The sequence below is a fragment of the Ascaphus truei genome, chromosome 3 (genome assembly GCF_040206685.1).
Source record: "Ascaphus truei isolate aAscTru1 chromosome 3, aAscTru1.hap1, whole genome shotgun sequence".
Lineage (NCBI taxonomy): Eukaryota > Metazoa > Chordata > Amphibia > Anura > Ascaphidae > Ascaphus > Ascaphus truei.
The window spans coordinates 367,785,675-367,806,534 of NC_134485.1; the positions used below are offsets into that span (position 1 = coordinate 367,785,675).

The 20,860-nt window shown below is 46.4% G+C and overlaps 1 protein-coding gene across 1 annotated transcript in view; it reads right to left on the minus strand.

Annotated features, from left to right (window-relative positions):
• Positions 1–310: 310 nt before the first annotated feature.
• TEX26 (testis expressed 26) overlaps positions 311–20,860 on the minus strand; it is a 51,541-nt gene continuing 30,991 nt past the window's right edge. Inside the window, exons 3-8 of the mRNA XM_075592158.1 lie at positions 17,256–17,337; positions 15,370–15,532; positions 12,276–12,432; positions 8,759–8,935; positions 8,095–8,256; positions 311–676 (exon numbers count right to left, since the gene is read on the minus strand). Of these exons, the coding sequence (XP_075448273.1) occupies positions 558–676; positions 8,095–8,256; positions 8,759–8,935; positions 12,276–12,432; positions 15,370–15,532; positions 17,256–17,337 (860 nt within the window). The 3' untranslated portion in view covers positions 311–557. The remainder of the gene's footprint in view (positions 677–8,094; positions 8,257–8,758; positions 8,936–12,275; positions 12,433–15,369; positions 15,533–17,255; positions 17,338–20,860) is intronic.

Below are 20,860 nucleotides of genomic sequence, written 5' to 3' on the forward strand. Positions count from 1 at the left end.
AGGTAACTCTCAATGTATTACTTCCTGGTAAAATATTTTATAAATAAATAAATAAATAAATCTGGAGTATAGAGAGTGCATATAGTGTGCTGTTACTGAAGTTCTCCAAAAAGTAATTGTTGGTTTTCAATTTATTAAGATATGTACTGTATTATATGAATACTTGTGCATCTACCCAAACTGTTTCATGAAGTAAACATGCGACAGAACACCTTGTGTTGATATTAATATATCTAGTCAATCTGAGATATCCTTGTAATATTTATGCTTAAAAAAAATGTTATTTGTTTTAATTTAACGCACATTTAAAACAGTACTGGTAGTATTTGCTGCTTCAATAAAGTATTCTTATATACATAGTCTACAAATCAGGTATGCAATATATTTTTAATTAAAGGCAGTATCAAATTAATTGAGGTAATAGAAAATGCTAACTAAAACGAAAGCCTTTCAGGTATATCATTGTTTAACCACACACAAAAAGTATTATTTGTAATGAATGTTGAACTATTAGTATATAATCTTCTCTTTTGGATGGACTGATCGTGAATAGAAGTTCACATCTTCTTAGGTATTCTGATAAATCCATTGGGTTTGATTTGAGGTGATTTTGATTCGAAGTTCTTTTTGTCAGTTCCAACGACAGTTTTAAGAAACTGCTCAAGTACTCTTCTCTCTGTAAATGCAAGTGCGAAAAATGTCAAGGTAAATCATATTGCACAAAATTTAATGATCTCACAATGAGCTGTTTGTACAACAGAAAAACGAAGGTGGTTAATATGGGTTCAAAAGACATATGGCCTCATTCTAGTAGCTCAGATCAGTTTGCTGCTACCTCGAACGGTTTGGCACGTTCTCACCAAATGGCTTGAAATTTGATTTATCACGGTATTCAGAAAGAATCTAAAGCCAACTCAAACTTTGCGGCAGGAAAATACCTAAACCGCTCGGGACAGCACAAAACTCATCTCAGCCTCACTCAAAGGTCTCCCCGTGCGATCTGGCTGCAGAGCTGCACAGAGAGCGATGCCTCTCCCTACGCATACAGTGGCGGCCGCCTTTATCCTAATGCGGCCGTATCGGCGCAACTCTGATAACCGCGGGCAGATGCAGTATTTTTATTTTTTTACGGAATATGTTCCGGTATTTTAGCGCTCATAATATTGAATGCGATGAAGTGCGTGGCATTCGGAAAAAATCCCATCAAAAAATTCGGAGATGTTGGAGAATAAAAGGGGCTGCGGCTGTATCTTGCCAGTGATTGCAGTGTTTTAATAAACATTTTAATACTAGTTAACGTGAGCATGGGGTCTCCGGAGCAGAACCGCGTTGATTCAGATCCGGGGAACCCCTTCTTCCCGAGACGAAGCCCCTGTTATGGAGTGCCGGTATCTCCTATGCAATTTAATATCCCGGTCACATGGCGCGGGACATTTAAACGCATAGGGATACCGGCACCCCATCTCGGGGCTGTATCTCGGGAAGCAGGGGGTCTCCAGACCTGAAATCAACGCAGTCCTGCTCCGGAGAACCCTTGTTTACGTACACTAGTATTTAAATGTTTATTAAAACAGTTTCATTACCTTAGCGACTAGCCGCTAAGGCATTTAAGGGATTCAACTTCAATAGCCTCTTTATTGACGGCAGAGGGGGTTGGATGAAGGTGGTAGTAGCCCCGGGGTGGGTGGTTAGGCCTTCCGGGAAGGTTGGGGGAGGAGTTAACCAATCACTACCATAGCGGTGTGGTAATGAAGGGATTAACCAGTCCCACTACCCCCAGTAGTAATTTTATTTTTTCAGGTTGTTTTTATTGTATTTTTTTCTTCTTATGTTATTCATTGCCCATTGACTGCTAATGTATTTATCTGTGCCCCTATAGGGTACAGATAAATAAAGTGCCATACAATGCATTTTTGGCAAATGCTTGTTTTAAATTGTTATTTTTTCTATTTCTGTTTATTGTTTGGAGTTAATTGTTGTGTATTTTTGGGCATGTTGATTTTTATAAATAATGCCCACTGACTGCTATAGTGACTTATCATGCCCATGCCAATATTATATAGGTATGATGTACCACTGTACCAATCAATAGGTAGAGGGTTGGAGTACTTGTGCCAGGGTGGGTGGTTAGGCCTCCAAGGTGGGTGGCGGGCGAGGGTGGGTTAACCCCTTAATTACTATAGGGGTTATTAACCGCTAAGGTGATTTAGGGGTTAGGGGCCATTAGATTGTATTTTTTCTTTCCTGCCAACGGAGGACATGGGCGTGGAGCATGGTGATAAGGACGCCCTTCACCCTGGCAGGGGTAAGTAGAAGTTGTATTTACTTTATGCTGCTGTATATTTTATTTACAATGGGCAAATGCACTATTATCCATATCTGGATAATAGTAATTTTGCCCATTACTGTACTGTATGTGTTAGGGGTAGAGGAGGTGGGTAGTAGGGTTGTTGTGTTTTTGAATGTTTATTGTGGGTAGATGGAGTGGGTGAAGGTGGCATTTGGTCCACGGTGGGTGTTTATACCCAATGGGTGGGTAGCGGGAGTGTTAACCCCTTCATTACCTTCGCGGTATTAACGAAGGTAATGAAGGGTTTAACTCCTCCCGCAACTCCCCCGCAAGGCCTAAACACCCACCATGAGCCAAATACCACCTTCACCAGATAAAAACACAGAAACACAGCGCACAACGCTCATAGTGCATTAAAAATTATATTAACACAAACAATTGTTAGAGTAGGTAATGTGCGTACATCAAAGTGATATTAGACAGGCATGTTAGGGAATTATGTTACCCATACAGTACACCACGTGGAAGCCGGATTGGATGTCGTCACAGGTACTGGAAACTGCTTCGTGATAACCTTGTTCCTGTTGGGTAGGTAGGAGTCTTTCAAAGTCCCCACTCGTATATATACAGAGTCCAGCCCATCTGTAGCTCACAGGAGAATGGCTGCTTCAGACAGAGCTCCATGCCGGCTGGATTCCTCTGGCTGTCCTCCGTTCAGGCACTTCCGGGTTGGTGACGTCACTAGTACTCGCGTCGCACACCTCCTGCCGGTTGCCGGATCAGCTACGGAGGACAGCCAGAGGAATCCAGCCGGCGTGGAGCTCTGTCTGAAGCAGCCATTCTCCTGTGAGCTACAGATGGGCTGGACTCTGTATATATGCGAGCGGGGACTTTGAAAGACTCCTACCTACCCAACAGGAACAAGGTTATCACGAAGCAGTTTCCAATACCTGTGACGACATCAAATCCGGCTCCCACGTGGTGTATGGGTAACAAAATTCCCAAACATGCCTGTCTAATATCACTTTGATGTACGCACATTACCTACTCTAACAATTGTTTGTGTTAATATCATTTTTAATGCACTATGAGCGTTGTGCGCTGTGTTTCTTGTGTTTTTATCTGTAAGTTCTAGGGGGTGCTCTGGGCCATCCCTGCAACCGCAGCTGCAGACGCTCCAATTTGTCTAGTGTTTGCTTAAGGTCACGTATTTACTCCATTTAATATATCACTAATTACTTCACGTTTCTTGAATTGTTTTAACTAGTTGCGCACTGATCTTTCACCTTACCACCTTCACCAACCTCCGCTATCCACAATAAATATGGCACTGGTAGTTAACCCCTTCCTTGCCTTAGCGGTTAGCTGCTACGGTAATGAAGCCGCCTGTAAATGCATGGATTAATGATGGGGGTCTCCGGTGCTGGTATTAATGTGTATCAGCTCCAGAGCCCCCCAGCTTCAATCCGATGCAGGATAAAAAAAAAATTATATGAAACTTCTATGCTGGCACCTACCAAATTAAAATTTCCCTTGGAGTAAATCGCCTTGTTGGAGACGGAAATGCAGTCCAGGAAGTGACATCACTGCTGGCAGAAGAGGCCGTTGTAACGGGAGGGGGTAACCAGGCTATACAATAAAGGTTAAGCCCTCTTGTTACCCCTGACATTGTTGGGTCCCTGGTAGCTACATAAGCATCATAAGCCAGGGACCAGGGATAATACATGTGGAAAATAAAGTTACCCTTGCTTTTTTCTGTTTTCATGTTCCCTTGGCCCTAGAACTGTGAGATTTTTTGTGTGTCAGTTTTAGCTGGGGTATTTGGGTAGAAATGCAATTATTTTGTTTGCAGGAATTCGGGGGGCAAAGTTAACGGTAGTCATTTAATTCTACCCGGCGAGCAGGCATGATTTGCCGGTATGCGGGGTGAATTACACCGGGGCTACCCAGTGTCCCCAAGACTCCTGGATTTCGAGCCCAAATATCCCCCATCCATTTCCCGTAGAAGTATAAGGTTCCCCACCTATGTTGCAATAAATTCTTTTTTCACTTCATTCAATTTTTTGAGACCAGCGTTTATTATTCATACAGTTGGGATCCTGTTTGGCTTAGGAGTGCCCTGGAGACTGTTTTTTCTTCTCCCCAAAGTGTATACTTTATTAAAGTGTATGTTATAATGTTTTAGAAATTTACTATAAGACTCTGTACAGTCAGCTAGGGCGCCGCCAGGTCTGTATAGAGTCTGTGGTTCAAAGGGGAGACAGGATGTTGAGAGGTGTCGGGGTGCTAAATGGCTGGGGCAGGGTGGATTACTGGGTCTGGAGAACAGAGACCCCCTGTGGGGTGGACCCTCTAGTCTGCCAGACTAAGTGGAGCCTGCCCAGTAGGTGGCAAGGGATTGACTGGGGGAAGCGGCAGAATGTCGGTGCATTTCCCATTGGTCAATTTGAATGTCCCGCCCACGGGGCATCCCGAGCTGGCTTGACACGACCCTTCTCTGGCGTCAGCCAAAGGACGAGACCCTTTTTCCTATTGGCTGGCAGGGAGGAATTCCCATGCTCTGATTGGTCGCTCCTCCTACCTCCATGTTGAAAATAGAACAGCAGAAGATATGTAAGGAGAAGTCCCAGTCAGAGAACCAGACCTTCCTGTTACTTGAGTCGATGAATCTAGGGCGGGCTTTTCAAAGTTGCTTTGTTCGAAATAGCAAAGTAACCGGCTTTGTTTTTAAGCTAAAAAAGCCTGCCTCGCAGAGACTAAGTCCCATCTTTTGCGGCCAAGTTCTACAAATCGTTGTAGCGGTCGCGGTCAGGATTGTGTGCCGAAATCGGTTCCAGGAGATTGAGGACTAGGTCCCGGGCAGAATTTTCTGCTGGATTTTGATCCAAGACGTCCGGAACAAGGTTCCGGTCAGGGTAAGACCTCGCAAGCAGGCGCCCTGCACCTAGCAAAGGCTAGATCTCATACCTGAGACCCCAGTAAGTATCTATATTTCTGTATTTTGTGTTTCTGTGTGTTTCCGAGGTCTTTATCCAAATACCTTTACCTGATTGTGATTCTTTTAATTGTCCAGCACCTATATAGAGTGCTTGTTTGCCTCAGTTTGTTACTCCTTGAGAAGACCAGTTGTTGGTTGAAACGCGTGGGAGGTAATTTTATTGTTCACCTGTGTATGCTGCAATAAATATTTTTTTCATCCTTACTCTACCTTGGGACCACAGTTTTTTAATTACACGGAGAAGAAAATCAGATTGTTTTTGGAGTGCCCTGGAGCCTGTTTTGCTTACTGGGGGAGGAGCTCACATTGCGGAAGTGCAGTGCAACCTGACTGACTACGGAGGAGGACGGCAGCGGAAGCTCTGTGCGGAGCCTGTGTGAAGCGGCAAGAGGTGATTTCCCTGCTGCTCAGCCTGTGAGGGAGGAGGACACTAGAGGGTATATCTAGCGGGGTAAGAGGATATTCATTGCCTTACTCTTAACCCACCCCAACTCCTCTCCCTGGACACTGCTGTTACTAGTTCATACTCCCTCTTCTGATCGTCTAGGATTCTACAGATTGTCTATCCATCTGTCCTTGAGCGCACGGCAGCACTTTTTTTGCTTTATCCAAATAATTTCACTGCCCATGTTTTGCCTATTGACTGATCCCTAAAATATAAATGTGTTAAAAGACCTTGTCTACCGTGACAGCCGTTATGGCAGCTGGGGCGCATGCGGTGGCCTCCTGCGCTGCGCAGGAGCCATTGCTGATGGCTTGGCGCACCTGCGAAGTAGACGCCGTCTGAGCGCACCTGCGCACTATCCACCAGCGCTGCAGACGCAGCACACAGACACACACACAGAGACTCTGAGACACCCACACACACACAGAGATGCCTGCGCAGTAGCCGCCGGAACACACACACAAACAGAAACACACAGAGACACACACAAGGAATTCACAGTTGGTATACACATAGAAGTGCGCAAATAGTTAAAACAGGGGGAGTGCTGCACACGCGCTTTATAAGTCAAACTTCTTTGCATTTTGGCACTTAAATTATCTTTTGATTTTTAATTAAAAACATCACCATCACAAATACTATTTCTGTGACAAAACAGTGAAAAAACACAAAGAAGTTTCACTTAAAATGTGCGTGCTCTGCACACACACTTTTTTTTCAAAGTCCTGCTCGCAGATCCCATCTCGCCACCCTTGGGCTGGCGAGATGAATCTTTGATAAACACGAAATTCCAGAGCTCTGATTATCTAATCGGGGCTACTAGAATAGCGCGATATCAGAAAAAATGCGATTTCCAGATGTTTTGCAGCTTCCGCGCAGTGTTTTGAAAATCGTCAAAAAATGCTATCCCCGTGCGATTTAACCAACTTATTGAGGCTTTCAGAATAGCTGCTCAAAAGCCTCGATAAATTGATTGTCGGAGCTACTAGAACGAGGCCCATAGCATTTGTGAAAAATGTCTGTGTAAAACTGATAATAAACATTTTTTTTTGGAGTGGATTATTAATATGGTCACAAAAAGCGATTTCTTGTATTAGTACACAACTGACTTTTTTCAGGTCCGCTGAAAAAAGTGTTTTGTCACAATCCTGCAATGGACTCACCATTATAAGTTTACATTTGCTGCAGTTTGCCAGGAGAGCAGAACTGCAGATGAATTTGGTTCCAAATAAAATGGAGTTGTCCTACATCTACACTTTTTACTCTGTATCCCTAATTTCTAATGTATTTGCACCTACTTCTACTATTTCTGTAGCCTTCCCAAATTCCTACAAGGTGCAACTTCACTGCTAAAAGTGCTCTTGATTTCTTGAAGGAAAAAATCCCACTGCTTTCTTACACCCCATTCAAGGGAACGAACTACAGTATAAGGCAGGGGTGCACAAACCTTTTTTCCTTGGGCCCTCTGCCTGCTCTCCCCCCCCCCCCCCCCCTCTTACCTTGTCTCCGGCATCAGCAGCGTCATTCGACGCCACGTTGTCATGGCGACACATCGCCAGAAGCCGGCTGAGAGGCATACGGAAGCATTGTGTGCTCCCATGGCACTTGATTGAAATTTTATGGGGAAGAGTGCTGGGCCTCTGTGAGCGCCAATCCCCTCCCCCCAAGAAAATCTCACGCCCCCCAGTTTGCGCTCCCCTGGTATAAGGTGTCATCTAGCATCAGAAGGTGTATATAGGCCATTGTGTTCTTGTATCTTACTGCATTATTTGTTTGTATGAACACAGTAGGTGCAATGGAAGAATAAATATAGAGAGTTACGTGGAGGGGGAAAAAAAAAAAGAGTAAAATAAATTAACATTCCAAAATAACTAAACACTATAAATAAAATACAAGGAAAACAAATTAAGTTTTAAACTTTCTTCAGTTTAACATAGCCAAATTACATTAACTTCTTTGTTGGGTATCAAAATGATATACTTGCAACCATAAATTTGCAGTGCGCAAGAATAGAATAAAGCCTTCTCTGGCAGTATTAAAAGATCTCACAGTACTCCCTTCTTTCTATCCTGTAAAATCTTAATCAATGTAATAACTCTATAATTTGTAGTGTTTTTTTGTATGATCAAAAGCCATGTATCAAACAAGTGATGAACAATTATTTAAAATGAATGTTTTGAAAGACCCTGTAGTCATATTCAGTGTTGTTCCATAATGTAATATACTCATTTTTTCTGAATATGAAAAGCTGTTTTAATATGAGAGTACAAAAAGAGATGGGTAAATGACTTTGGTCACTTAGTGCAGAGTTATTCCAAACTTCACAGGTTGTATTATAACCTATGTGTAGTATAAAATTACCTTTATTTGCAACACTTTTTAGATAGTTCTTCAGCTCTTCTGGATCCAAAGAGCTTACAACTGCGGAAAGGTCAAGATAATCCTTCCCAAAATGCCGCTGGTATGTGGTCAATTGTCTTATGTTCTCTTGGTTCTTGATATGAGCATATGTCACTGAAGGAACTAAAAAATATATATACTTTTTAGTAGACTGTATAACTGGATTAATTAATTGTATCCATGTACCCCCCCTCCCGTCACTTTTTTTTCTTTAATTTCTGTTCCCATTGTTTGAGTAAACTTCATTAAATAAAAAGTAATACAAAAATAATAACAGGAAAAAAAAAGTAACGGTTCAGTAATGTTATTAAGGGAACTGGAAATAGAGAGGTTACAAATAACAGTACTCTTATCTAGGGGGGCAGAATTGTTTTCATGATTGCAATCAATCTCCAGCATATTCCAAATAATATTAATTTAGCAATATCTACATGCTAAATAAATTCCCAATAATGTGTGCATATGCTTGAGAAACCACTCCAAATGTAACCTAACAGTTAACAAGCAAAAAAAATAGATGGAACATTTTTAAATTAAATCTTTTTTGACGTTTGTTTTCTCATATTCCTGCTTCATAGTAAACACAGTAACAGTGCCAGGGTTGTGTAATCAGTCTGATGCTTACCAGTTCCTTTTGCAGGAAGATGTAGATTTGAGTAGCATCCATATTTGTTGGTGAAATTCATGAGTTCAGGAACCTGTGGTTGAATTTGATAATTAAATCTTGACTCGGTATCTAGAGGATGAGGGATTTTGTTTTTCCAATCCGATGGAGCGTCGATGGCATATTTGACTTGAAAGCCTGTACATATCATTATTAGATTATAATAAGTCACAGATAGTCGCAGCATCTCTGAGCAGTGACAAAATTACCATATAAAATAACAGTTTGCTGCCACCACAATATAACAGAAAGCAGAAGAATATAATCTTGACTCCTGTGTTTGAGATGAGACTTCAACCGTGTATGTTACTGTACCCCAACCATTTTATGTTTTTTATTCACAAAGACCCTTATTAAATATGCTATGAACCTATTATCACTCTAGCGTCAAGCTGGCAAGCACCATTCCTTTTCTTAAAGTAGCAATGCCCTCAAATATTTTAGCTTAAATTAATTGTGGAGTCCTTCGGAGTTGATACATCATCCCCTGACCTCTGGGGACCTTCCGGATCCTGAGCTACAAGTGTTTAATTGTATTTTGTAGTTTCTTTGAGAAAAAAACTCTCCCAAAGATGTTGTAGCTTTCTATTGGCAGCCGGAGGCAAAGGTTGACCCCATAGCCATGTCCACAAAGCAAGTATTCTTGCACGGTGGACAAAATGTCTTGTCGCTCGAGAAGTGGAGGGGACTCCAAACAACGGATCAGCTCAGGGTGACCACACGATTCAGGTAAAAAAAAATGTAATTGCTGCTTTAACTGGGTCTTAAAGCTTCAAATATGAGGCGATTAGGTGGGTTGAGGGTATGAACAGTAGGCAGATTATTATGGTTCCACTCTGCTGCTCAGGATGTCACTATTTTCCAGTCTGTTTTGTTATTTCCTGATTAGGCATGCTCCTGACCTCTCCCACATAAGAACAACTTGACCCACCTAGTCTGTGACTGACTATGATTCTACTTTGCCCTCTGATATTATGGTAGCTTCTACTTATCTTATAGTGATAAAGTGAAAAACAGACTCAAACAGATAAAAGGGTTGAACACTAAATGTGAACCAATATAGACTTAAATAAGTGAAAAACAAGAATAAAATAAATTCACGTGTATACAGTTCCACCCCCTGCTCTGACCCACTGGGAGGGGTAGTCTTCACTCGTCCCCAAAGGTTACAATAGTAGACACGAGATCCAGGGGGAGCATGGGGAAGAAACAAACAAATCTAAGTGCAGCAGAATGGTAATGGGTTAAATGAAAAGTTCCTCAATCTTGGCTCTTTCAAAATGACTACTTACTAGATGTAAGAGTCATGAACAGCTAGGTTGACTATTAGACAGTGGAGAGTATGCGCAATAGTGGTCATCAGGGTGGTTCTGGTACTCAGGAGGATTGGTTCCACAATGCAAAAGAGAGAACAAAACTGGCATAGCACAGATCAACCAAGATATAAAAATGTTTATCTAAATAAAAGTAATACACTCACAATATGAATGATAAAAACGGGCATGTCACACTTCATAAGTGTATGAGGGTATCAGCAGCCAGCTGGCTCACCATCCCGCAGCTCTCGGTACTCGTCTGTCTCTGCCTCTGCTCCAGTGCGTCGTCGCACGGCTCAGCGTCTGACGTCAGATCCGGCTTCCTCGGTTTGGTGGGGGTTGACCTTCAATGACTCCTCTCCAGACAGGCTCCGTGCAGAACACTCCCACTCTACGCGTTTCACTACGTGAATCACGTTGGCTTCGAAGAGCTGCGGGATGGTGAGCCAGCTGGCTGCTGATACCCTCATACACTTATGAAGTGTGACATGCCCGTTTTTATCATTCATATTGTGAGTGTATTACTTTTATTTAGCAAAACAAGAAAAAACAAAAAAGCGCACCAAGATGAGAGATAGATATTGTATTAGCAACAAATAATAAAATTAGTAACTTACATATAAAATTTCTTTAATAATCCCCAATTCTGGTGTCTATCACAGGAGTAGGGCATCACATACGAAGTATGAAGGGTAATCTCAGTTCTGAGAGATCAGACCCGCGCGCTGGGGCTGTCTCTGTTCACTCTCCTGTCCTCCACGTGTGGTAGCGTGGTGCAGAGTGTAGCACACATGTGCAGGAACCGGGGCCTTCAATAGGTGTCCTTAGGATGCCTGTCCGTTTTTGATAGCATAGAAACGATCGGAAATAAGCAGGAACGGTACACTTGAGTGTGTACTGGTGGTGGGTAGTAAAACCGCCAGCCACAACAGTCGCGACTTCGTTTAACAAAGTAAACTTCTTCAGGCGACATATCGCCTGAAGAAGTTTACTTTGTTAAACGAAACGCGTCGCGACTGTTGTGGCTGGCGGTTTTACTACCCACCACCAGTACACACTCAAGTGTACCGTTCCTGCTTATTTCCGATCGTTTCTATGCTATCAAAAACGGACAGGCATCCTAAGGACACCTATTGAAGGCCCCGGTTCCTGCACATGTGTGCTACACTCTGCACCACGCTACCACACGTGGAGGACAGGAGAGTGAACAGAGACAGCCCCAGCGCGCGGGTCTGATCTCTCAGAACTGAGATTACCCTTCATACTTCCTATGTGATGCCCTACTCCTGTGATAGACACCAGAATCGGGGATTATTAAAGAAATTTTATATGTAAGTTACTAATTTTATTATTTGTTGCTAATACAATATCTATCTCTCATCTTGGTGCGCTTTTGTGTTTTTTCTTGTTTTGCTGATATTGGTACCACCATCGGGGTTCCGGTGGAGACCACATTTGGAGGTGGGGGAGACACCTCATAAACACAGAAGCAGCAAAAGAACTGAGAGGGACCAACACTCCAAGTTTAAAGAGCCAGAGCGCGGACTGAACTTTTCATTACTTTTATTTAGATAAACATTTTTATATCTTGGTTGATCTGTGCTATGCCAGTTTTGTTCTCTCTTTTGCATTGTGGAACCAATCCTCCCGAGTACCAGAACCACCCTGATGACCACTTTTGCGCATACTCTCCACTGACTAATAGTCAACCTTGCTGTTTATGACTCTTACATCTAGTAAGTAGTCATTTTGAAAGAGCCAAGATTGAGGAACTTTTCATTTAACCTATTACCATTCTCCTGCACTTAGATTTGTTTGTTTCTTCCCCATGCTCCCCCTGGATCTCATGTCAGCTTCTACTTCTCTTTCATGCATTCTGCTTAGATCTTAAGCTTGTCCTCACAACATTACATCAATGCTCTGTAATTCCACGCTTGTTTTAGACATACCAGTTTGTCTAATCTGCTGTCTGTCCAGACCTCGGCTTGTTTTGACTACATTTTCCCTTTATCCTCCATACTTCTGCCCTGTTCCAGGTCATTGATATCTATTCCCACAACTGCGATGCTTCTATTAGTACTTATATTAAAATATGAAAGTAAATAAAAGGTAAATATTGTGGCGTCTGAAAGTGATGTTTATTATTCAGCAGCCTACTATACCTTGTGGAATTCCTAAGTAGTCACTTTTATAAGTAGAGCAGTACTGTGCTTTCATTGCTCTTTGGACTTCTTCGATTGTTGGTGGCTTTATCCAGGGCGAGTAGCTGTCCAAAGATATCTTTTTTTCTTCATGAGGAAGCCTCCATATTGTAAAAGTCTGATGTTAAGAATACTTCAGTAAACAATACTAATGGTAACATTGTACACCAATATTTGCGCTAACAAATATCTTATTCATCCCTCCAATTGTTCCTGACCAACTGAAATGTAATCTACAAAATATTAAAAAAAATATTGTGGGTTATTCAATAATCTGTGACAGAGCCGATTGGGGCAATATAACATGTTAACTCAATGGGAATTTCTGTGCAATTGTTCCCCTGATCGGCACTAAAACAGTTCAATGAACAACTCCTAATGTGTCTTAAACACCAAACTTTCAAAGAAACATAGTTGCAGGCGGTAATCATACCCTTACTATGTAGAGCAGCGTTTCCCAAACTTTTTTTCCCGTGACCCGGTTATTTTTGAACTTCTCCTTCGTGACCCACTAAAAATGTAATCGCCTATAGGTAAAATAAAACAGTTATGAATGTCCATACAGATTTCATATATTCTCCCAATCCCCTCTATTCTCTCTCCCCCCCCCCATTCGCTCTCTGGCCTGCACAGACGCACACAGTCACTGAGCTACAGACACTCACACAGACAGACCAACACAGACACTGAACACGCACAGACACCGCCACTGCTGGCCTGCACAGACACACACAGCCACTGATACACACACACAGCCACTGATACACACACACAGCCACTGATACACACACACACGCAGCCACTGACAGACACGCAGCCAGTGACAGACACGCAGCCACTGACAGCCACACAGCCACTGAGCCACGCAGCCACTGAGCCACGCAGCCACGCAGCCACTGACAGCCACGCACTGACAGACACGCTGACACGCACACACTGACACTGATACATGCACACAGCCACTGACACACACACAGCCACTGACACACACACACAGCCACTGACACACACACACACACACACACACACACACAGCCACTGACACACACACACACACACACACACACACACACACACACACACACACACACACACACACACACACACACACACACACACACACAAACACACACACAGCTACTGACACACACACAGCCACACACGCAGACACTGCTACACACACACAGGCACTGATACACACACACACACACACAGACACTGACACACACACAGGCACTGATACACACACACAGACACTGATACACACACACAGACACACACAGACACTGATACACACACACACACACACACACACACACACTGATATACACAGACACACAGTGATATACACAGACAGACACTATACACACACAGTGAATTACAGGCAGCGACAGATGTGAGTGACTGGAGGGGGGGGGGGGGGCGGGGGAGAGGAAAGGACGGCGATCCAACAAGTAGGTGGCTCCACCGCCTCCCCCTGCCCGCCAGCGCAGCCACCCCCATCTCCCGCACCAAGGGGAAGAGAGCGCCAGGACAGGAGGCACAGGTACAACACCACACCCCCCCCCCCCCACCTCCTATCCAGGGCCGCCAACAGAAATCATGGGGCCCGGGACAAATGAAAGGAGCAGGCCCCCCCCCCCGAACCCATAGCGCACCTACCACGAAAAAATATCTTTTATCGCACAACTTTTACTTAACTGTTTTCTTATTGAGATATACAAATAAATAGGTTTTATTGTAATGTTTTTTTTTCTGTATTTTCAACAAGAGACATGTGACTGCCTGCCTGCGTGGGTGAGTGGGTGGGTGAATGACAGTGACTGGGTGGGTGAATGACAGTTGGGTGTATGACTGTGATTGGGTGGGTGAATGTGGGTGGGTGAATGAATTTGAATGACGGTGGGTGGGTGAATGAATGACGGTGGGTGAATGACGGTGGGTGGGTGAATGAATGACGGTGGGTGGGTGAGTGACGGTGGGTTGGTTGGTGAATGACGGTGGGTGGGTGGGTGAGTGAATGACGGTGGGTGGCAGACAGTGACTGGGTGACAGTTACTGGGTTGGTGGGAGACAGTGACTGGGTGGGTGAGAGACAGTGACTGGGTGGGTGAGAGACAGTGACTGGGTGGGTGAGAGACAGTGACTGGGTGGGTGAGAGACGGTGACTGGGTGGGTGAGAGACGGTGACTGGGTGGGAGACGGTGACTGGGTGGGTGTTAAACGGTGACTGGATGGGTGGGTGGGAAACGGTGACTGGGTGGGAGACAGTGACTGGGTGACAGTGACTGGCAGGGTGGGAGACAGTGACTGGGTGGGTGGGTGACAGCGACCAGTGTGACTGGGTGGGAGACAGTGACTGGGTGGGAGAGAGTGACTGGGTGGGTGACAGTGACTGGGTGGGGTGACTTACCTTGCCGCCGGACACTTTCCCCTGCTGCCCCCGATATCCCCGCGGCAGCTGCCCGGGACGGGAGGTGGGCTTGGGGCGGCGGGATGTGGGCTCGGGACGGGGGGTCACAGGAGGTAAGCTCGGGGGGAGCGCAGGAAGCTGGCCGCGGGGGGAAGCGGGCCGCAGTAGGAGCTAGTACGTCCCCCTCCATCCCACGTAACGTGCGGGCCGCAGAGGAGCTGGTACTTCCTCCTCCGTCCCACGTTGGGAGCAAGGGGGGGGCCCTGCTTGCCCTGTGCATGCGCGCGGGACCGCGGGGGAATCGCTGCCATTTTTTTTTAACTTGAGCGGGGGGGACAGGATGGGGACACCGCGCGGCCAGCCTCGCTGCAACCCGCCAATTATGGTTCGGTGGCCCGGTGCCGGGTCGCGACCCACCATTTTGGAAACGCTGATGTAGAGCATTATGGGGATTAATGTGAATAGAAATACGAAGAATCATTCTACAAAGCAAAACATGTAATGTTAAGGTGTGATGGGGAAGTTTAATTAATACCTTTTAGCATATTTCACTGTACAAACCTCACTAAATGCCTGAGTGTCTTACAATGCAGGTCTTACAGTAGGTTAAACATTCAGTACATTTAAGAAGCCAATATTGACCTTATTAGGGTTAGGCTTGTGGTTTCTTTCGCCAGAGGATGTTGCTGTCCTTATAAGGTCAGGTTTAGAGTATGGCTTCCAACAAAACTCGTCAGTATAAATGCTCATTCCAACTGGATCACTCAGGTAGTATGGGTTTCTGTAACCTTTAGAAGTTTTGGGACTGAGAAAATGAAAGTAGCAGTGAGAAATTGAACACAAAGTACTTGAAACAGGCTTTACAAAACCTTTTGAATATGACGTGTGGATCAATGTGAGACACGTCCGTAAGTTGACCTGTATTGCTGACAATATAATTGCCTTACTGAAACAGTAGCTTTTACAGCTGTCCCATAGTTTTCTAAAACCAAATACAAAAAACAGAGCATCTGCTTCAGACTTAACTATGTTTAAAATATCTCAAAATATCAGTAATTAAAGTCATTTGTAGCAGCATCTGAGAACTGTAAAATTACTGTGGAAGTGTGAGGATTGCCCGTCGGCTCCGCCCCCGTGACGCACACAATGATGGGACAGGTGACGCGCACCGCGCTACCAGGCTGGGGGACACGGCACTTCCCGTTCTAAGGCCCCGCCGTGACACGTCCCGTGACAAAGCGACTGACGCGTGCCGCTCTACCAGGCTGGGGGACACAGCACGGATCTCGCTCAGGCTCCGCACCCGTGACATCATGGGTGAGGCGCACCACACGCAAGCCCTGCACTACCATGGGCACACGAGGAGTTAACGCCATCAGCAATTATTCCACACCTGCACTCCTCCTCGACCCTGCCTACCAGTGGACTGAATATGTTTAGGGGCGGTTCTCATTCATTACTCTGCAGCTGTGTGCTCTCCTACCATTGGCTGCCTGTCCTTTAAATACTCAGCCAGCCCTGCTACAAACTGGCTGAGCACAAACTCTGTTATGTACTGTACTTGTGCTTGCCTCCAATATCCCGCTGCCCTGCCTTGGCCTTGTCTTGCTTCTTGTATTTTTGACCTCAGCTTGTACCCGGACTACTGCCTTCTCTGACCCCTTGACCACGGCTACGGATAACGACGATTCTATCTTCTATACTCCTGGGCACCAGCACCATGCGATGACTTTCTGATTTCTCCTATCGTAGACCACAGCGAGTATTACAGCCAATCTGTCCTCTCCTATCCTGACCCAGCTACTCGACTACCACTCTGCACTCCGAACGAGCTTGCGCGGTTGTAGTTCGGTGACTATCAACATCCCCACCTCAGCCCTGCGGTCCTGTTTAGTTTGTGGTGAGAACTTGTTACAGGAAGGAAGGCCTTGTGGTTAGGTCAGAAATTGTTCACATAGTGCATTTTAGGCTTTAACAAACTCTTGTGTGGTTTATTTCTCCACGTCAATAACAGATATGGGCATACTGCCCATTTAAGGCAAAACCAAATCATAAAAAAAGCCTACTCCAAATTAGGGAGGCTTACTAGACATACCAGTCTAACGTACTGACTGGCTAGCTAAGCTAGTTCCAGCCTAAACATTATACTTAAATGTCAGGAAACCAAAATACAAAAGTCCTTAACTGTGGTGTTGGGAATCCATCACAGGAGTCTACAGGAAATCCCTCTGGAACGGACACAATGCAGAAAGGGCAGCTGGGTGTGGTGTCCATCAGACCTAGGGAACCATACCAACCAGCATCCTTACAGGTTGGGGACAACCTGGCAGCTGGCAGCTTAATGACTGCCTTTAAACCCCTTTGCAAACAACAGTTAACTGGAACATCCTAGTTGATTGCCTCTCCAGGAGGTGTTGAACCTCCTGCATGCTGGAAAGCATACATACTGCATGCTCTCTCTAGCATACACAGACGGTAACTGTCACACTACACATACCAATTTTTTAGGAAATTGATTTTGGACTTACCGTACTGCTTCAGTTGGTGAGCACATTTTGCGTGTGTACTCACGATTCATTGTCGTTTCATATGGGTCCCACATTTTTCCTCCTGTATCACATTTAAGGAAATATGGATAAGAAATTTAGTCTAATTTAGTGAGAAATTCACTCATGGACATATAATCTTTTTTGCTTGCTACATTTCTCAAAAAACCTGTTTGTGGTAAACAATACATGGTGTTTAGAGAAAAAGAATGCAGAGAGGAGTTTGGGATTTTAACTATTGGTGTGTTTAAACAGGCACTTGTAAGTGATGTACAAATGTATAAAGCTCAGGACATTTTAACCCTTTCCCTGCCAGAAGGGCCTGCAGTGCATTGCAGTCAAAGGGTTAAGCTTGTCAAGATCACAAACCTGAGAAGAAAGGCAGATGAACACTCAAAAGTCATGTGAGAGCAGCAATGCTAATAATCTGCCCATATTTACTAAGCAGTGCTATTCCATAACACATCTTGTAGACCATTCACTTGAATATGGGCCTAAACTCAAGTCACTTATGTTATTAAAAAGAAATCATCACACACAAGTAACAGTATGAGTATTTTCAATATTTATTACAATGTTATTTTTAAACACAGTAAAGTAAAACTTGTAAGATTTCCCTTCCTTCAGTTCCTCCCTGTATGAATGCTCAGCTTTCTGGGCAAACTTGCGGTAATACTGGCAGTCCCCAGAAATGCTAGCACCGGTTTCTGGGTCTTGGGAACTGGCCACCACGCAATGGCTTCCCCCTTGGCAGGATGCCCCCTGCCTACCCTGTGCCCGATATATAGGGTGACCATTCGTCCCGTTTTTCCCGGGACAGTCTCAGTTTTTCGTGTGCTGTACCGGTTGCCTGACTGTCCCGGGAATGTCCCGTTTTTTTGAGTCGGCGGCGGTGCGCGGGGATGGGGGCGGTGCGCGGGGATGGGGGGGCGGTGCGCGGGGATGGGGGGGGCGGTGCGCGGGGATGGGGGGGCGGTGCGCGGCGGCGGTGCGCGGGGATAGGGGGGGGCGGTGCGCAGCGGCGGTGCGCGGGGTTGGGGGGGGGCAGTGCGCAGCGGCAGGGAGGAAGAGGATGCAGAGCAGCTCGGCAAGTATTTTTTCTTACTGCCACGGGTTGGCCTTTTGCAGAAACGTGCCGGGCCGCAGGGGATTGGATGGAGAATGCCGGGGGGCGGGGATGGAGAATGCCGGGGGGCGGGGATTTAGAAGGCCGGGCCACAGGGGATTGGCTGGAGTATCCCGGGGGCGGGGCTTTGCCTCTCCCCGGCACTCTGGCCTTCCCTCTGGCTCCTCTGCAACCCGGCTCTCTCCCTCACACCCCCGGCTCCCCCCCTCACTCCCCCCGGCACCACCCCGGCACCGCGGCTGCCCCCCTCTCTCCCCCCGGCTCTCCCCCTCGCTCCCCCGGCAACCCGGCTCTCTCCTTCAATCCCCCGGCTCCCCCCTCACTCCCCTGGCACCCTGGCTCCCCACCTCGCTCCCCTGGCACCCCGGCTCCCCCCCTTGCTCCCCCGGCAACCCGGCTCTTCCCCTCCCCCTCAGACCCGCTCACAGCCTGCCCCCTCCGCCGAACCCGCAGCCGCCACAGGTAGGCATATGGGGGGCCTGGGGAGGAGAGGGAGATGGAAGTGGGGGGGGGATAGATAGAAGTGGGGGGGAGATGGAAGTGGGGGGGGGAGAGGCTGCTTCTGCTGTAAACGCTGCTTGCATGAGAGTGAGTGCGACAGTGTGTGTGTGTGTGTGTGAGAGTGTGACAGTGTGAGTGTGACTGTGTGTGTGTGAGAGTGTGACTGTGTGTGTGAGAGTGTGACAGTGTGTGAGAGTGTGACAGTGTGTGTGAGTGTGACAGTGTGTGAGTGTGTGTGTGTGTGTGTGTGTGTGTGACAGTGTGTGTGTGTGTGTGTGTGTGTGTGTGTGTGTGTGTGTGTGTGTGTGTGTGTGTGTGTGTGTGTGTGTGTGTGTGTGTGTGTGTGTGTGTGTGTGTGTGTGTGACAGTGTGTGTCTGCTCCCATTGGGAAGCCACGAGCTGGGACCCGATCCCCACATCCTCCACAGAACCTCCCTGCCTAGCTTCCCCTAGGAGATTGGGCAGAGTTCTGCTTGCCATGTCTCCCGATGGTGGGCTACACACCGACATCACCACAGGGCCACTCACATGGTATTCTTTTAGCATGTTGATGTGGTAGCTCCAGTGTCAACCTAGTTTCTATCCCAGATCCAGACCTACCACGTAATTTGACTTGTTTACCCACCGGATTACTGGGTACAGGCCGGACCAGGCAGCCAGGAGTTTGTTCTGGCGAGTCGGCTTTAGAACAAGCATCTGCTGCCCCCGGGATCAACTCACTACTATGGGTGTTTCTATCATATAAGCGCTTCTGCCTGGTTTGACCTCCCTTGATGTTAGGCTGTGCTAATCCAATCAGATCGGCCAATCTATCTCTGAACTCCACCACATACTGGAGCAATGACGCATCCATTGTGGTTCCCAGTGCCCTCCTTCAGCTTCCAAAAATTGAACCACTCACACTGTCCGTTGGCTTGAGGATGGTACGGAGCTGTGCGGAGAGGGGTCACCCTGCACGCAGCCCAGAGACTTTGGAGCAGCTCCCTCATGAACTGTGCTCCCTGGTTGGTCAGGATCTCAATAGCGAAACCTATCCTAGTAAAAATATTTATGAGTGCCTCGAACACCTTCTGGGTGTCAATGGAGGAAAGAGCCACCGCCTCTGGGTACCTGGTCGCAAAGTCCACGACCGTTAAAATATGCCTTTTCCTTGACCTACTGGGGATCATCAGGGTCCCGATTAATGTCTACTGCCACCCGCTGGAAAGGTTCCCCAATCACCGGTAGCAGCCTCAGTGGGGCCTTGGTTCGATCACCTTGACGCCCCACTCGCTAGCAGGTATCACAGCACACAGAACGCCAATGTTTCCCACGATACCCCTGGCCAGTAGAAACTCTGGGTCAGTCTGGCTCTCGTACGAGTATCCCCCTGAAGCCCCGCTAGCGAGATCGCATGTGCCAAGTTCAGCAACTGTGCCCGGTACTTACTAGTTACCACCAACTGACATTTGGCGGTCCATGGTCTGTCTGGAGCTGCTGGGGCATTTTCCCGGTATAATAGTCCATGTCGTCACAGGATTCACTCTGATTCCGGCTTGGAGGATGGTTCAGCAGCACACTGCCTCATGCCCTCCATGCTCGGGTCCATTCGCATGCCTGATCACGGGCCCTAGTCCCACAGTAAGGGATATCAGGCACAGTCAAGGTGGGCTCCACTCATCCACCTGGTCAACCTCCTTTGAAATGTCTGGAGGCTCCAATGTCCAGGGAGCGATGGGTTCAGGGTTGGGACCCTGAACAACAGGTGATGCTGGGTCGGGATCCTGTGACTCTGGTTCCGACTCACTGCAGCCACAGCATCATCCTCGTAGCTGCATTGGAGCAGACCCATGTCATTGCCCAACAGTACTGCAGCATCTAAGCTAGGCAAAATGCAGACATTGCGGATGCCTTCGCCCGCTCCCCAGTGCAGGAACACGTGGGCTACTTGGAGGGATTTGCTGCCCCCATCCGCCAGGGT